General features: G+C 39.0%; 1 protein-coding gene across 1 annotated transcript in view; it reads left to right on the forward strand.

Annotated features, from left to right (window-relative positions):
- The window catches only part of LOC149286462 (neurobeachin-like), a 72,650-nt gene that overhangs the window by 36,255 nt on the left and 19,814 nt on the right, over positions 1–16,581 (forward strand). The window contains exons 6-7 of the mRNA XM_089494008.1: positions 3,850–3,990; positions 12,568–12,687. Of these exons, the coding sequence (XP_089350134.1) occupies positions 3,850–3,990; positions 12,568–12,687 (261 nt within the window). The remainder of the gene's footprint in view (positions 1–3,849; positions 3,991–12,567; positions 12,688–16,581) is intronic.

The raw sequence follows: 16,581 nt of genomic DNA on the forward strand, positions 1-16,581 counted from the left end.
CTGTTGAAAAAGATCTTAACATAACCTGTTACCTACCACATAACCTACCACATTAATAAATTAATGAAATACTCTTGGTCCTCTCAATAATGACCTGAAGGATACACAAGCCTCAAAATCCCGTATTTGCAAAGAATTTGAGTGCCGACTCCAGACAATATGATAGAGATGTCCTCATGTACAGGAAAAGCCACCAGGCCCTCAGCCAATGTATGACTTGCATGAGTCTCAGCAGCTTCTAAGAATCTTCGCTATTTGTCATGGATAATTCAGCGCAAATACTTGTCGTAAAACTAGTAAGAGAACGGGTGTGATATTGGCCCTCCTGTTTATACTTCGTAGGAGGCTGCAGACGGGTTCATTGCGGTTCATAGTCTCATGGTGACGGGCGTATGATACATCACACACCCTCTCGCTGAACAGATGAAATTTGCTCATACTTGAGGTGTTTGATTGGCAGAAGATAAGCAGAATAATTTTGTTCCAAATGACTGTTCTGCTGGAAGCACGGGAAGTCATAACGCCTGCAGGCCTATTACTGTAATAATGCAAATGAGTGAATTGGAGTGTGACCACTTCTGGCAAAACCAATGTAACGCTGCCAAAAATGCTTTCATTTCATGCTCATAATACAGATTCTTTGTCACGGGGATGGAAATGTAGACAGTCTGTTTCTGAAGTAAGATTTGTTAGACGTTTTAAGCGTTCATCGCTCTCTACCGGTGCTTCAGAGGGCAGGAGAAACATGTGATAGGATTCGCAGTTGAGCCATGAGAAATGTAGGTTGCCCAGTTGAGGGCACATCTGATCTGCAGTGGCTTTTATGTTCCCTTACTCTGTGTGAGGCTGGTTGAACGCTCTTAATACAGATCTGTTTACTGAGAAATAATTGGTATACAGGGCAACTAAATGCTTCCCTGGCTGTGATGTAACTGCTCTGCACAAAGGATGTTAAGGATAATGACCTCACTTCCTGCTAAGGCTTCGGTTAAGGATCTTTCAGACAGGCTTTACCTCTCCATTGGTATGTGATGGCCCTAGCAAGGCTCCATGCCTCTTTAGTTTAAGCTTTACGCTCTCAATGCTCCTGGGACCATCATAATGGAATTTTAAGTCGTGCCCGGGGATATCGGGACAGACAGGAATGACACTAACTCCTTTTCCATGGCAATAAGATCTAATTACCTGAAATCCAAGAAAAGGGAGCTTGGGGGGAAGTGATCGTGTTTGTTGCGGGTGCTAAGCATTTGCTATGACCCCTATGCATGAGATGTGTAGGCTATGATAAAAGAACGGGACTCCGGAGCCGTTTACTTCTATTGATCAGTGTACTAACGGTAGCGGGCCGTCTTGTGGCTGTTGTTTGTTGTCATGTTTTAGCATTTTAAATTTTTTTGGCCAGGACCTTAAGTATTTTGTTTTCTTACAGTAGTTACATGGTGTTTTGTGCCCATTGCAGTAACATCTCACCTCATACGTGAGAGCTAGAAAGAGAAGATTTCACTCTTGTGGGGTATCAATTTATTTATTTATTTTTTTAAACTAAATTACAAGTTATGATCTTATAAAGCTTCTTATAAATAGATAACATTCAATATATACATTTCAATATAATAAATTAAAAGAAAGTATTAAAAAAATGATGCACTTACATTCACACACCATTCAGAAATGTTTCCCCTCCTCCCTCGGCAGATATTAAAGAAGTATCTATTTTTTGCCTTTCAGGCCATGGCGGCCATTCTTTATAATATAAATCTAAACTATTAATATTGTTCAGGTATTGTCCTTTCTCCATAGAGGCTTGAAACTCTACCTGTGCAAAGAGGTTCTTTGCTCTTCCAGTTCCTTGATGGGAGGTGAATATGGATACGATGTTAATTACCTACGGTATATTTAGATAACCCTAAATGAAAACGCGCCTGGATTTGGTTGGAGAGCTTGATCTATTAGATTAGATAGCATAATAAAGACACTTTCCCACTGCATGTTACTGTAAGTCCATATCGGTTTATTATGCTTCCATCACTATTAGCGTATATCTTTTTAATTCTGCTAGGTGTCATGTACCACCTATATATACATTTATAATGCACAGTAGATATGGTTGTTTTTATAGCGTTAAGCCATTGCAGTTCTTTAATATCCACAGAGAGCTGTCTCTCCTATCTTTGTATTGTAGGTTGTACATTTACAACTTTTCTCTTTCGGGAAACTCTTTTCCCGAATGTATTTTTCCATTCCCCTGGAAAAAAAAATCTGTTTCGGGATTATCATCATTTATCCTTATTACTATAAAGGTTTTTTTATTTGCAAATAATTATAAAGATGCTTGATTGTAAGGTTATAACAAGCAGTCAAATCTGAGAATGGCACAACTTTGTTAGTGGAAAGGATCTGGTTTATCCCCTTTTCTGTAATTTTTTTGAATACTGTCTAAAGGCATTTAACTTTTCCCCACATATGGGCCTTGAACTATGGAGTTGCTAATAATTTGGAAGCGGCCTGCCTTCCAGATAGTAAAATGAAAGTTTTTTTTTTTTTATTTTTTACTATGTTTTTTAAACCATAAAAGGGTGTGTTTATGAATAGGCAACCATTTAGCTACATGACCGACATTGCCACATTCTGAATTTTGATCATCCCTGGAATTCCTATTGTTTATATCTTCTAGATAAAGTATTAAAGGCGACTTGGGTGTCTGCACGCCCATATGAGTTTGTTAAACTTTTTCTGAAACTGCACCAGAATGTTGTCTCTGACTCTCATTGATCTCGTGATATTTAAATGGTTGGTTTTGGTTTAATTTTTATATCATAACTTATTAACCTGGCTAACTATATTGGCAGAACCTGTAAGAAGGAATGATCCCTTCTTGATCTTGGCATTGCCTTGGTTTAGATTTGTTGAATCTGGTTCTTTTTTTTATTTTTATTATATAACCCGGAATTTCACACTCGTGACTTTGTGTGGGAATATACTCTTTACAAGGCTTTAATTTTGTTCACAAAATGTAAATTTCCAAATCTCTCTGTTTAGCGTGGCTGCTTAGTGTCACCAAACACCATCAGCAGTTCTGCATGAGCTGTTTTCATCATTAAATGCGCTTTACAAAATATCCTGTGTGAGCCAAAGTCACTTTCCATTAGATGTGTTATTACAGCGATAGACTTCAGCAGACATATTGATCTGGTTTGAAGGCAGTCTCGGTGCACCTTCTCCCAAGGCAGCTGTGAGAATTTGACGCCTGCAGCAACCAGTGCAGTCAGAGGCTCCTATTTCCCAGCCTCGCATTTTTTGTATTTTTATTTATTTATTTCTCACACTGACCTCGTCGTGGCAATGAACCATTTCTAAAAGTAACAGCTCTCCCTGGTGATTAGCGTGCATTACCTAAATAGAAATAATAATTCACGGCTTACAGAGTTATATGTGGGCTGGAGAACTGTTTGGTGCAAGAACTTTGGAAGAGAATATATGTGTGTGTGAGTGTATATACGTATAATATATATATATATACACAGACACACATACATACAATATTTTGTATGTTTGTACAGAACACATCTTATTTTGCAGTTGTGTGTAATTTTTCATAATTACTATACGGACATATTCTGCAAATTAATACCCACGCTGTCATACTTTTATCTTATTATATAATTTAGGGGACCCTGATGTGTAACTTTGTACCTTCAATACACTTCAATGTTTACCGTGATGTGCTGAAGAGCATGTACCGTATTGCTTTCCACGTGTGCTAGCTCTTCTATTGATCATCCTGGTAATGTATGACCATGCTGTATGTACGTGTACACATTGAAGGAATATATGTCTGTCTCTCCCCAGCCTATTGGTGCATTGAATCCAAAGAGAGCCGTGTTTTACGCTGAGCGCTATGAGACTTGGGAAGATGACCAAGCTCCCCCGTACCACTACAACACCCATTACTCCACCTGCACCTTTACGCTTTCCTGGCTTGTTCGAATTGTAAGTATTTTCAGATTTATCGCTTGCCGTTTTGGATTTCCCTTATTTGATTCAATTGGACATTTTATTTTTAAGTGACTTTTAAAGCCTCTATTTGATACAATTCTAGAATGAAGTGTTGTATGTTGTAGATTTCCTGCAAATATCTCGGGTCATCGAAGGTTTTGAATGAAAAATGCTAGTATTTAGTAAAATATGTCACATCATTGTTTAAGGAAATATTATTTGGTTACTTCAAAAACCCATGAGGTGTATTCCTAAAGGACTGAAATAGCTCCTTAACTTGGTCACTAAATTTCATTGCTTTCCCTCAAAATGTTTTTGCGATTACAGAATTGATATGAAATGCTTAAAATTTCTGCCAAACCTAATATTACAGCTTTCAGCTCAGCATAAATTCATTTAAAACATTCACAACATGCAGACCCGAATAGTCAGTGCCAACCAGCACATATATATATATATATATATATATATATATATATATATATATATATATATATATATATATATATATATATATATATATATATATATATATATATATATATATATTGTAACAAGGTGCGGGGTGTTGTCGTGGAAGGGGTATACATTCCCCCTCGATTTTGCAGGGTTTTATACGACATATAGGGCAGGCTGGTGCTCCACCCCGCAGTTTACATGCACCTGGACTGACACGGGTTCCAGGCCGGGAGTTTAAGCTGACTCCAATGCACTGGTCAGCTGCAAGTAATTAGCTGCACTGACTGCAATATAACCTGACCTGTTGGACAGAGGGAGAGAAGAGAGTTTGTTTGGAAGCAGCAGAGCTTGCTATGCCCAAAAGAGACCATCAAAGAGGTTGGTGGGATTATGTTTTGTGTTAGTTTAGACCCTTAGTAGTGAGGGAGTTATATGTTAGTAAGCGCTCAGACGAGCTAGGCTTTTGTTTGTAGCGAATTTGTGTTCTATGTAATCCTGTAAATATCTTCATACGCGGACTACAAATAAATCGTGGGTGATTACCTAACTGAGATGTGGCGTTAATACCCTGGAGGACCGTGCTGTTTGGTACCCTGTGTGGGTGCAGGATCACAATATATATATATATATATATATATATATATGTACACTATATATACAGTATGCTTGTAAACCTCATAGGTTTTTGTAATACGTTTTCACTGATTTAATAGGATGAGGCCCCCAAATATAATATAGCTTTCATGGACTTCAGAGGAACCCACTATATGGTTTATATTGATATTAAGGATTTATGTTGATATCGGGACTTACGTCATTAAACCACCTCAGAATTGTCCAGTGCTTTACCTCATGCTCATGTACAATATCTCTCAATATTCAGTATATCTCTACCTTGGCTTAGAGCCCATTTTCCCCTCTGGTTACTTTTTCCGCTGGCAGGTTAATGCCCCTGTACCGCCGCCTCACCTTGACTATCTTCACACCTGCCGTCTGGTGCATCACACCTTACCCTCTTACTCTTCAGTCAGTCTGGAAGTATGTCTGATAGTATTTATGGATATTTACAGTATTTGAGGGCTGGTCCATCTCAAACATTTCCACGTTCCCCTCACATGTATTGTACCCCCACCTTCTACTGGATTATAAGCGGGTTTGAGAAGGTTCCTTCCCACCTTTATGTAAGCCCAGGTTGTTATGGCCCGTTTACCACAGTGCAGCGCTGCAGAATATGATGGCGCTATTACCGTATTTGCTCGATTATAAGACGAGGTTTTTTTCAGAGCAAATGCTCTGAAAAATACCCCTCGTCTTCTAATCGGGGTCGTCTTCTAATCAGACCTCAAATAGAGGTCTGATTATGAGACTAAGATCCAGATCCCCCGCACCGCTGCAGGGGACCTGGATCCTCCTGTCTCCCCCCCCCCACACTTACTTACCGGTGCTTCCTGCTGTATTGCCGGGGCAGCGGGTTGACGTCTACGCGATCCGCGTAGACAACGTCCGCTGCAGCCGGAAGGAGGTGTGGCTAGCAGCGGGGGTTGTCTGCGTCCGTCGCGGATACCTTCCCCGACTGTCAGAAATCAGAGTTCCCCGCACAGGTGCCGGAACTCTGATCTCTGACAGCCGGGAAAGGTATCCGCGACGGACGCAGACAACCCCCCGCTGCCAACTCCACCTCCTTCCGGCTGCAGCGGAAGGAGACGTCAACCCGCTGCCCCGGCAATACAGCAGGAATTTGGAAGCACCGGTAAGTGTGTGTGCGTGTGTGTGTTAAATGGGGGACATAGGGCATTTCTGGAATGCCTTATACCCCTATATGCCACTCTGGCACTTAGGGGGTTAAAAGGCATATTATGGGGCAGAGTGGCATATAGGGAGTTATAAGGCATTTCAGGAAGCAGAGTGGCGTTAAGGGGGCATTTAATAGAGCACTCTGCCTCCTGAAATGCCTTATAGAGTGCTCTATACAATGCCTTTTAACTCCCTTAATGCCACTGCCTCCTGGAATGCCTTATACCTCCCTATATGCCACTCTGCCCCATAATATGCATTTTAACCCCCTAAATGCCAGAATGGGATATAGGGGTATAAGGCATTTCTGGAGGCAGAGTGGCACATAGGGGGTCAAAAGGCATACCATGGGGCACAGTGGCATATAGAGGGTTAAAAGGCATATCATGGGCCACAGTGCCATATTGGTGTGGCAAGCCTGGGGGCAGATGTGCGTAACTGGGGGACAGGTTGGAAAATACAAGGAAATAAAAACAAAAAAAATATTTTTCTCAATCATAGCTTTTATTTAAAAAAATAGTTTACATGAATTAACATTTACTGGTAAAACTTTTTTCCTTTAGGGTCGTCTTATATTCAGGCTTTTTCTTTTTTTCCTAAGTTAATATTCAGATTTTGGGGGGTCGTCTTATAATCAGGGTCGTCTTATAATCGAGCAAATACGGTATATTAAATCTCAGTGGAAGCTAAATGTCAGTTAATAAACAATCGCTCCAAAACATTTAATGAACATTTGTATAGCATCTTAACGCTATCTTTAGTAGAAAGACGGTTTAAAGGGTAGTTACACTGTATAAGTGTTTTATTTACCTTAAAATAATCTTTAAGAAAGGCATGCTCTGCAACCACTGTTGTTTTGGACGGGTGCATTTGTAATCTAATATTGGTTAGCAAAATCGATTAAACACAACAGGAGCAGCCAACCGTTTTTTAAGCAGTGCTCACCGGTGCATAAATATCACAAGTGAGAAATTCATTTTGAGCTTATTCCTTGTGACAGGTAAGCAGCCTGAGGCTCTACAGCTGATGATGAACTACAATTCCCACAATCCTCTGCGCTAGCAAACATCACCATTTTTAACAATTCCCGTATACCACGTTGATTTTTCGTGAACATACAAAAATCAAAAATATAGAAAGTAATTGTAGTGCAAAATTTGAAAAAGTGATCTTATCCCCATAGTAACCAATGGAATGACCCCTTAGGCAGGAACATTCCATTGCATGTTGTGGTGAGAACATGAGACCCTATAGACTCTTTATTCTAATAGTACGTTAATGTTCTCCTCTATAGCCATCAGTCACATGTAAACTATACATTTGGCATATTACCTATAAAAATGTATAGTGTTTGCTTTAACATATGTGCAGTTATAACGACTTATGAGTAGGTGCGCACATATATATATATATATATATATATGTGTATGTATATATATATATATATATATATATGTGTGTGTGTGTGTGTGCGTATCAAATATGAATACATATAAGTGAATGTGGTGATTTTAAAAACATAATTCTCGCATCCAATTCTGCTAAAATGAAGCTTCTTATGTCATTATGTTATTTTACAGCCATGAGAACGAAGGTGCACAAATCCAAAAATGATACGAAAACGTGTATGCGTTATAAAAATACAACAAAGCCCTGCTCAATCGGCCATGATTCTGCCCATTTTAACAGGTCGTCACAAAATTCTACTCATTTACAGACAAAGCACAATTGCAGAATAGTTTTCTTTACCGTAGGTAACAGTATTATATATAAGTGAATAGCATCCTTTAATGCATTTCTCAGCGTATTCAGGTCTCGGATGTAGAAAACCCACATCAAATCCGAGCCGGAGCCCGGAGAAAGGCTGGCGTTATTATTACTCATTTGGTTAATGTTAGGCATTCTGCCGCTGTGACTCGCTCGGTATTATCCTGCCCCAGGCATTGTTGCCTCAAATCCTTTATAACTTTCTCAGAGCGAGGACATGCAATACAGCTTTGACATTAATCCATTTAGATGGATGTTGAGAGAATATTCATTAAGGCAGAGGCAGCTATTGTACATCTTCTGCTTTTCATCCTGGGTTATATTTTTGTGTACACACACACACATACACACACACATACACACACACACACACACCCCCACACACTGTATTAACCTTCAGATCCTTGCCAAATGTTTACATTCTTGTACGTATAAAATCTATTTTAATAAATACTAAGCATTGATCTTTATGCTGTTCGTCCCACCCCGTTTACTTATTCCACATAATCTAAAGCCAGTGTGTTGTCCAGTATCAGTCAATAGGAAATAATATATATCTTCCCATATTCTAAACCGAACGCCCCTTTCATATACCCTTAAAACCATTCTGAAATGGACTTATTGATGAATAATTTAAGATGTAATTTGCCATTTTCTATATATTATATGTGTCCTCGTTTATACATAAAGTATATACTCAAGTGTTTTGAGTAAAATTCCAATAAATTAAAATAACCAAAAATATGCCCTCTAATGGGGACTGGTCCTAATTTCTTTTAAAATCATATGTTTAATTGTAATAAATACATGTAACAAATGACAACAAATCAGCAAAATGCATTATTGTTAAGTCATTATACTGTGTAATGGATCATTTACCTAATATGTCGGTTTGTCTTTGTCAGTTCTATCTTTGCAATAGGCTTTCAATTTATGTATTACAAGAAATGTGTAAATTGTTGGGGGAAAAAGAACATGAAAATGTGATTCTTAGTGATCAATCCAATCCCAAAATTCGATCAGATTCCACAGATGGAGTGGCACAACCGCTTCACTGTGTGTGTGTGTGTGTGTGTGTGTATATATATATATATATTTTATATATAGCTTTTTAGAGCATTAAACAATGTTTCTGCAAACACTGTTGAGCATCTCACACTCCATTAGTAGAAAAAATAAAGCACTCTCAAGGCAGTTGGTCCACTTGCGTTCATGAAACCAGTATTTGAGGACCATCACCGAAAAATTATTTAAAGCCGATACCTCAGACCTCAAGGAAAAACATTAGAATCGAGTGCCTCAGTATGAATTTAGCAGTAGATAAGTATCTTCTTTATTGACGTATAAGCAGACAAATAAATCCCGGCGCTGGACCAACAGTAGATTAACCCTAGCAAACCATTACAAGCTTCCTAGTTTGACTAGCTATGTGCAAACGAGTAGTATGACGCACGTACTTGAATTGGAGCGGATTGCATCGGGAATTATAGCTTGCCTTGGGTCACCTGTCACTCAAACGGTCTAGGCTATGCCGCGGTGATTTCGGGAAAGAGGATCCATTTCCCAGCGACGGAACATAAACTTTGCGTGGCATGAGCCGGCCTGTTACTTGACAAGGTGAGCAGATACACGGCTCCAAGTCTTTTCGCATTCTCCTGTAACTTTACCCAAACCCTCGCTAAGAAAATACAGCCCTGTGCTATAATAAGAGTTTATTTGTTTGGGATATAGGTTATTAGGGCCACTGGGGAAATTCTGTTAGACGTGAAACTCATTTCTGATGCCGTGTATAAGCCAAAAACAGCATATCACGGAGCCACATCACTGCTACCTCTAATAGCATGTTTAACCAAGTCCCGGCTTATCTGTCCATTTACGATGCCCTCCATAACATGGATATATTTGTTTTCGGGTAACATTTTGATTTAAGAAAAGTTATCTGTGTACTTTCCTGCCACTTGGAATATTTTATCACAAGAACCATAAATTGTAAACCAGTCGCACACAAGGGTCAGTTTTAGAAGCCAAGTGTCCTTAGGCAAAATTCCAAGTCCCTACGTACAAGTCCCCTGAGAATCTTAAGATCTAACCCTTTCAATTACCTGTTTATATAGTTATGGGTACGGAAATAAAATTGCAGTGTCTTAACAAAGTAGTCTCCGGTTTGTTGCCACAAAAATATATTTACAGTTCACAGTTTCTTGTGCGCTCTGAAATGTCCTCGTCTCACAATATTAACACGGATATAAGAATGCACGGGAACGTGCTCGTTGGAATCAATAAAAATGTAACATTTAAGAAAGGCTCACATCGAGTAGAAAGAAGAAATGTGGGAAGATTTTATTCAAGCCAAGCATGACGGTTCCAAATTATGTGTGAAAAGATTTTCGGAATAAATAAGAATTCACGAGAAAAGTGATGGCATGTAATTTACTGCAAGGCTGTGCGAGGTTGCAAGTCTCTGCCTGGGATGGCTCTTGTAAAATCTGACAATGTGGAAAAGACATTTGCTGTGATATCTGAAAGGGCACGTGAAGAAAATAATAAATTAGAAATCGTTTAGCTTAATTATAAAGCCTTGATTTATTTTTTTTTGAATAATTTACAGTTCTTGTGCTAAGAATACAATAATTTACCAGAATGCACCTTAAACACCTCTTCCTGACTTCGTATTTAGCCAGTGGCATGATAGGAAGGTGTCCTGCATAAAACAAGGCCTGATCTTTGACATTACTATCATGCCACTGATCCAGTCATCAGAATCAACTACATTTGGTGCTGATAGGAGAAAAATATTAACAAATAGCTACTGGTGTCTAAACTATGTCTTTGCTAATTGTTTCGATATGGAAGCCACATTAACTTGGAGGCAGGAACCCGTATGACAGATGTAAGAAGGTAACATTCTTTCTTCTTCCGTTAGTGGTCAACTGAAACACATCAAAGAATGCAGTTCCTTGACCTTCCATTATGTTCCTCTGGTTCCTGTAGATATGTATCGGTATTAGAAAGCACATAGGGATTTAAGTTCATCATATTAACATGAATCAGTATGTCTTTGTTGTTTATATTAATATTTAACAAGCATTCTCAAGATAAGCTTCTCATCTCTAGTGTTCATCCGGCGAGTCAGGAATAGGCACCTTCTCCTGTAACTGAAGAATGTGACAATGGCATAAATTATGTCTAGAAAATAAAATTGTCTGTTTCAATAGAAATGATCGTTCTCAAGGGCTCGATACATGATCAGTTCATATTACTTTTATATATATTTACTTTTAAGCAGTCACCATGGGAACCCTAACTTGTCAGCGCTTAAAGGTAATCCTTTAATCCTTTTGAGCCATTTTTATTGAAGGGACATTTCACGTATGCCATTCGCGCAAGAAACCTGCCAATCTTAAGTATGACCACATCAATGTAGAATATGAAGGAGTTGCTTCCAGGTGGAATACATCAGAAAATGATATGTTAATGTCCTGCCCTAAAATATGTGACGGCTGAAAAATCTAAACTGCGTCTTCCCAGTATGTAGATCAGGATTACCGTCCTTTCCCTTAGGAGTTGTGATATCAAGCAGCCATCTTTACCTACCCCTTGAAGTAATAAATACTTGTTGTGCGCTGCAGTAATTAGGTCCTTAAGGCCCGGTGTATATAAAAAAAAAACAAAAAAAAAACTTAAGCCATTGCATGTTCTTTGTGTTCTTATTGAAAAAAAGGAAAAGACACAAATCTATAGGGGTTACAATAAAGCATATTTCCGAGTAGTAGGGTGCTAATGTGTGTATGTGTGTGTGTGTGTGTATGTATATATATATATATATATATATATATATATATATATATATATATGTATATATATGATATATATATATATATATATATATATATATCATTAAGATTTGGTAAAAATGAAGGATCTGCCTCATTGTAATAGTACAATGCAGACTCTGTACCCCCTCATAGCGACCACGTCTTTTTTTTTTTTTTCTTTTCTTTCCCTGTTCCCCATATGACTCTTAATTGCAAGTATATGGAAATCTCGTCTAAATTATGTCTTGGCGGTTCCTGTTTAAGTAAATATGATTTATTATTTAACAGACGTGTAAGCAGATCATCTCGGCCCCATGCCGGCGGTAATCTACCACCCACTGTTGTTGAATCCACGCTGTGTCTGCACACAGCAGATTTAAAATAATTTAGGTGTGTTTGCAGTTTTTGAATACAGAGCTGATATATGTAGATATATATATATATATATATATATATATATATATATATATATATATATATCAATGGATTACCTCTACAACTCCCATTACCCTCAGACACCCCCTGACAATAGTGTTCACAGTAAAAGAATCGCTGCTGCGTGCATTCTTTGCAGAACAGCATTCACCGAGTGGTATCAGGGCTCATATTCATATTAAGAGTTTGTACCGTTCATGGTGAAGATTAATAAACCAATAAACATTACGATCAGCAAACTACGGTGATTATTTTTGTCCTGTGACCTCTTCTTACATCTCCTTTTGCTCATTATTTCCAGGAGCCTTTCACCACGTTTTTCCTAAATGCCAATGAAGGCAAGTTTGACCATTCAGACCGAACGTTTTCTGCTGTTGCCAGATCATGGAGAAATTGCCAAAGAGACACATCAGATGTGAAGGTAATATATACTATTTATCTATAGTTTGGTAGTAGAAGTATTATTAATCACTCATCTCCAGACACCAGACAAGCCAGAAGGCTTGTTTTTCCCTCAGAAATCTCATGGTGCTGCCACAACCACAAGGGATTCTGGGTAGGCGCATGCAAATAAGGTCAACAATTATCACCTTTTGCCTCTATATCCTCTTTATACATGGATCCCTTGAAAGTACCCCCTTTATTTTTTGGTTTTCCATCACCTTTTACCCACCATAACTTATGTAATGTCTATAGTTTATAATTTCTATGTATATTCCAAAGAAAACACAGATTTCAGGTAAATCAAGTAACCCTCAAAACCTTTACACCACGTAATGTCCGGCACATGTATAAGAATTCCTTTTCTCTTCGATATCCACCTCCCTTAAAATGGTTAATTTGTTATATTTCTGTTTAAATTGTTGTATAGATTGCTTACACATTTTGAAATATTTGAAACATATTAGGTCAGTCTAACAAATCTCCCGTATAATGCCTTTTCCCCTGCGTTAAACCTGAAAGAATGAAAAGTATTTATATACAAGTACAAAATAACAAGATCTTCCGAGAAACTGCTTCAAATCCCCCCATTGTCTTCACTAGTAGAGCTACTACGCATGTGAAGAAAGTGTACTAACGTATGCTTTGTGCTTTCAAACCGTTGTGATGACATCAAAGTACCAGTAGAGTTATCAACCTTATAGACAAGATAAAGCCAAGCTTCATTAATAGTAAGATCCACACAATGCTTATCCTAAGGGACTCAATAACAAAATACAAGGAACTTGTGGCTCATCGCTTGCTTCCTCCAGTGTCTTCTCCGTGTCCCGTTGGGCAGAGCCGGTCCCTGGCAGTATAGCTTGTGTTTATAGGCACACTTGGATCCACCAGGTTAAAAGTCCGGACCCAACAGCACTCGATGGGACACAATGAAGACAAGTTGTAAGCATTGAATGGCGAGGTTCTCTGCACTTGATATCAAATCCCTTCAGATCACTACTGTGCACATCTTACTATTAATTGTAAGACGGTTTGCCTTATCTCGTCTATAAGGTAAACTTTTAATATAAGGTTTGCTTTATTGTTTGTGCCCTGAGAATTCTCATTGTGTTACATTACACAACAATATTGCCTGTCCTGCTATTTAACCCATTCAGATGACCGGCAAAGGCGGAGGTGTCACATCTGCCCAATTCATTTTTACACCAGCAAGAATCACGGAAGCTGCTGAAAACAATTGATGTTTGATGTTGAGTGATAGAGGCTTTCTGCTTCTATTAAAATTTCTGTTTTAATTTAGATCAAATGTTTGTGTGACGGAGAATAGTCCAATAAATTGTGCTTTCCTGCCGTTAACTCAATATTTGGTCTACTCCATAAAAAGCAGCAGGAGTTGAATTTGACCTTAAAGTGTCATATTGTTACAGCTCACCCAGCACCGAGCTTGCCTTGCCTGGGGCAATTAATAAAGCATTAATGACAAGATCCATTTAAAATGTGGGCTTTTCTCTCCAGTTTCAGCCTTTTGCTCCGCTGTGCCTGGGGATATAATGCGGCAACGCACATTACAGAGAGTAGTGCTGCTCGGCAAGCCAGGTTTAACCATTGGAGGGATAGTGACAAACAACGCATTGCTGCTTTTTATTATAAATATGATTGTTGTACAAATTATTCTTAAATTAGACTAAACGCCATAGCAATCAATGGCCCAATCAAGAGTAATCCACTTAACCTTTTACCAGGATCGCATCAATGGTAACCAATGGATAGCGGGCAAGACCGTGGGGGTTATACCCCCTGTGGTGTCAGTGTGCCCACTCATCTGAGTTTGCTTAAATAACAGATGCAAATGTGAGAAAGGGGAGCAGTTACATGTCTTTATGGGAAGATATAAAAAAATAGAACACCGGCAAATATGGAAGGAGAAGCAAAGACTGGCCGACTGAGCTGCAGGTTCATTAAAAGTTGGCCGGCTGACAGGGAGGACCTTCTTTAATTGTTGGCGCTGGAACGGTGTGAAAAGGAGCCTCGACGGCAATTCAGAATTTTAATACAAACAATTACATTGTCTGTATATCCGTACCCTGACCCATATACCTTTTTAGCACTGAGATCGTAAGAAGAAGAAACAGTCGCCAAACCCTGCAAATGCCTCTGGATTTCCCCTGGTCATTTGAGGTGTTTTTTTATTTAAACAAATCCGAAGTGAACTCCCGCCGCTCCGGGTTTGACATGTTTCTGTTTTGTGCAGTCTAGCTCTCTGATACATTAAACTGCCCACCGCTAGAACTGCGTAACCAGTAAATGCCCTATAGAGGGACCCTTGGCTTCCACAGGCTTTTTCCCAGACCCTGTGTGTATATCCTTTTAAAGTGATCTTTTCCTTTAGTGCATGCACTATTTGTACCTAAGATGCAAAGCAGCTGCTTCCCAGCATGCATATCTAGGCAACTGCTGCCTGAGAAATGTGGGAGTTGCAGTCCAGCCTTTAAAACATTGTTTATTCCTGAATTATCTTGACAGTACGTCCAATGGTGCAAATACATTCTTAATTCTTCGTTGGTAAGGAGAAGTGCTTAGGAAAAGAATTATTGCTAGTAAAATGACCTTTCTGGAAGCAAGTCACCCGGAAATGACCTTAACGTGTTCAGTCATATAGCGGGTTTTCTCTTCCCTCCACTCCCCGCTTTTCTTAAAAAAAAAAAAAAAAAAAAAGCGAGAGAGAGAAAATTCCATTTAAAGGTCCGACTGCTGAGGCATAATCTGGCCCAACGCCTCTCAGAATTGTTATATTACTTTCTGGATATAATTTGTTGTCTTTTGAAAGGGTAGTTGTGACAAGATGTCATTAGGTTGACATAGTGTAAATTAATACAGTTAATAGAGATGACCAGCGCTGACTTACTGACCCATAGTAAGGCTCATTCAAAGTTAATAGATGCCATGGGATCAACTTTAGAAGAAAAGAAATATGGTGGCCATAAAACCCTGCGTGATAAATTGTTTGGAGAATGAAAAATGCCTTCATTGGCTTTCGTGTTCCTATGGCCGCCATAAAAACAGTAGGCTTTTGTAGCAAAACGTATTAAAATGAAACGTCAGGTTTGATTCAGGAGGTATACAGTTTTGATAGTGTTAATGGTCGCCTTTTATCACTCCGAGACATTCTTGAAAGTCGCTTTAATATCTCAACAGCTTGGGCCTGTCACAAGCCTGTAAATTAGAAACGTGTTTTGGCGATCTGTCTCCTACAGCACATACCGGGCTATTAACTGTACGGGGGACGGCAACCTTTTGCCATGTTATTGTTAAACTACAGTTCCCACCTCCGCTAACCAACCAGAATGTAACGGCCAGGGTGATATATATATATATATTTTATTGTTTTATATAGCGCCATCAAATTCCATAGCGCTGTACAATGGGTAGACAGGACGTAACATAAGTAGTATGTAACATAACAATTCAGAATTCTAATCTAAACGGCCGCTGGGTGCTGATGCCCCCGGCCGGCGCTACTTTAATACTTTTTTTTAAAATGTAATATGGCAAGCCGGATCGGCTATTAAATGAAAAAAAAATAGTATTAAAGCAGCGCCGGCCGGCGGCATCAGCACCCAGCGGCCGTATGCGATGGCCGCCAAGTGATGGGAGCAGTGTGAGGGGTGAAAGCTCCGCCCCCTCGCACTCACCTTTCACCCCTCACGCTGCTCCCATCACTATGCGGCCATCAGATTGTTGGAAATCGAATCTAAACGGCCGCTGGGTGCTGATGCTGCCGGCCGGAGCTACTTTAATACTTTATTTATTTATTTTTAATATGGCAAGCCGATCCGGCATATTAAATAAATAAAAAAAAGGATTAAAGTAGCTC

The sequence above is a fragment of the Sceloporus occidentalis genome, unplaced genomic scaffold (assembly GCF_023333645.1).
Source record: "Sceloporus occidentalis isolate IW3139 unplaced genomic scaffold, rSceOcc1.0.p SCAF_68, whole genome shotgun sequence".
Classification (NCBI taxonomy): domain Eukaryota; kingdom Metazoa; phylum Chordata; class Lepidosauria; order Squamata; family Phrynosomatidae; genus Sceloporus; species Sceloporus occidentalis.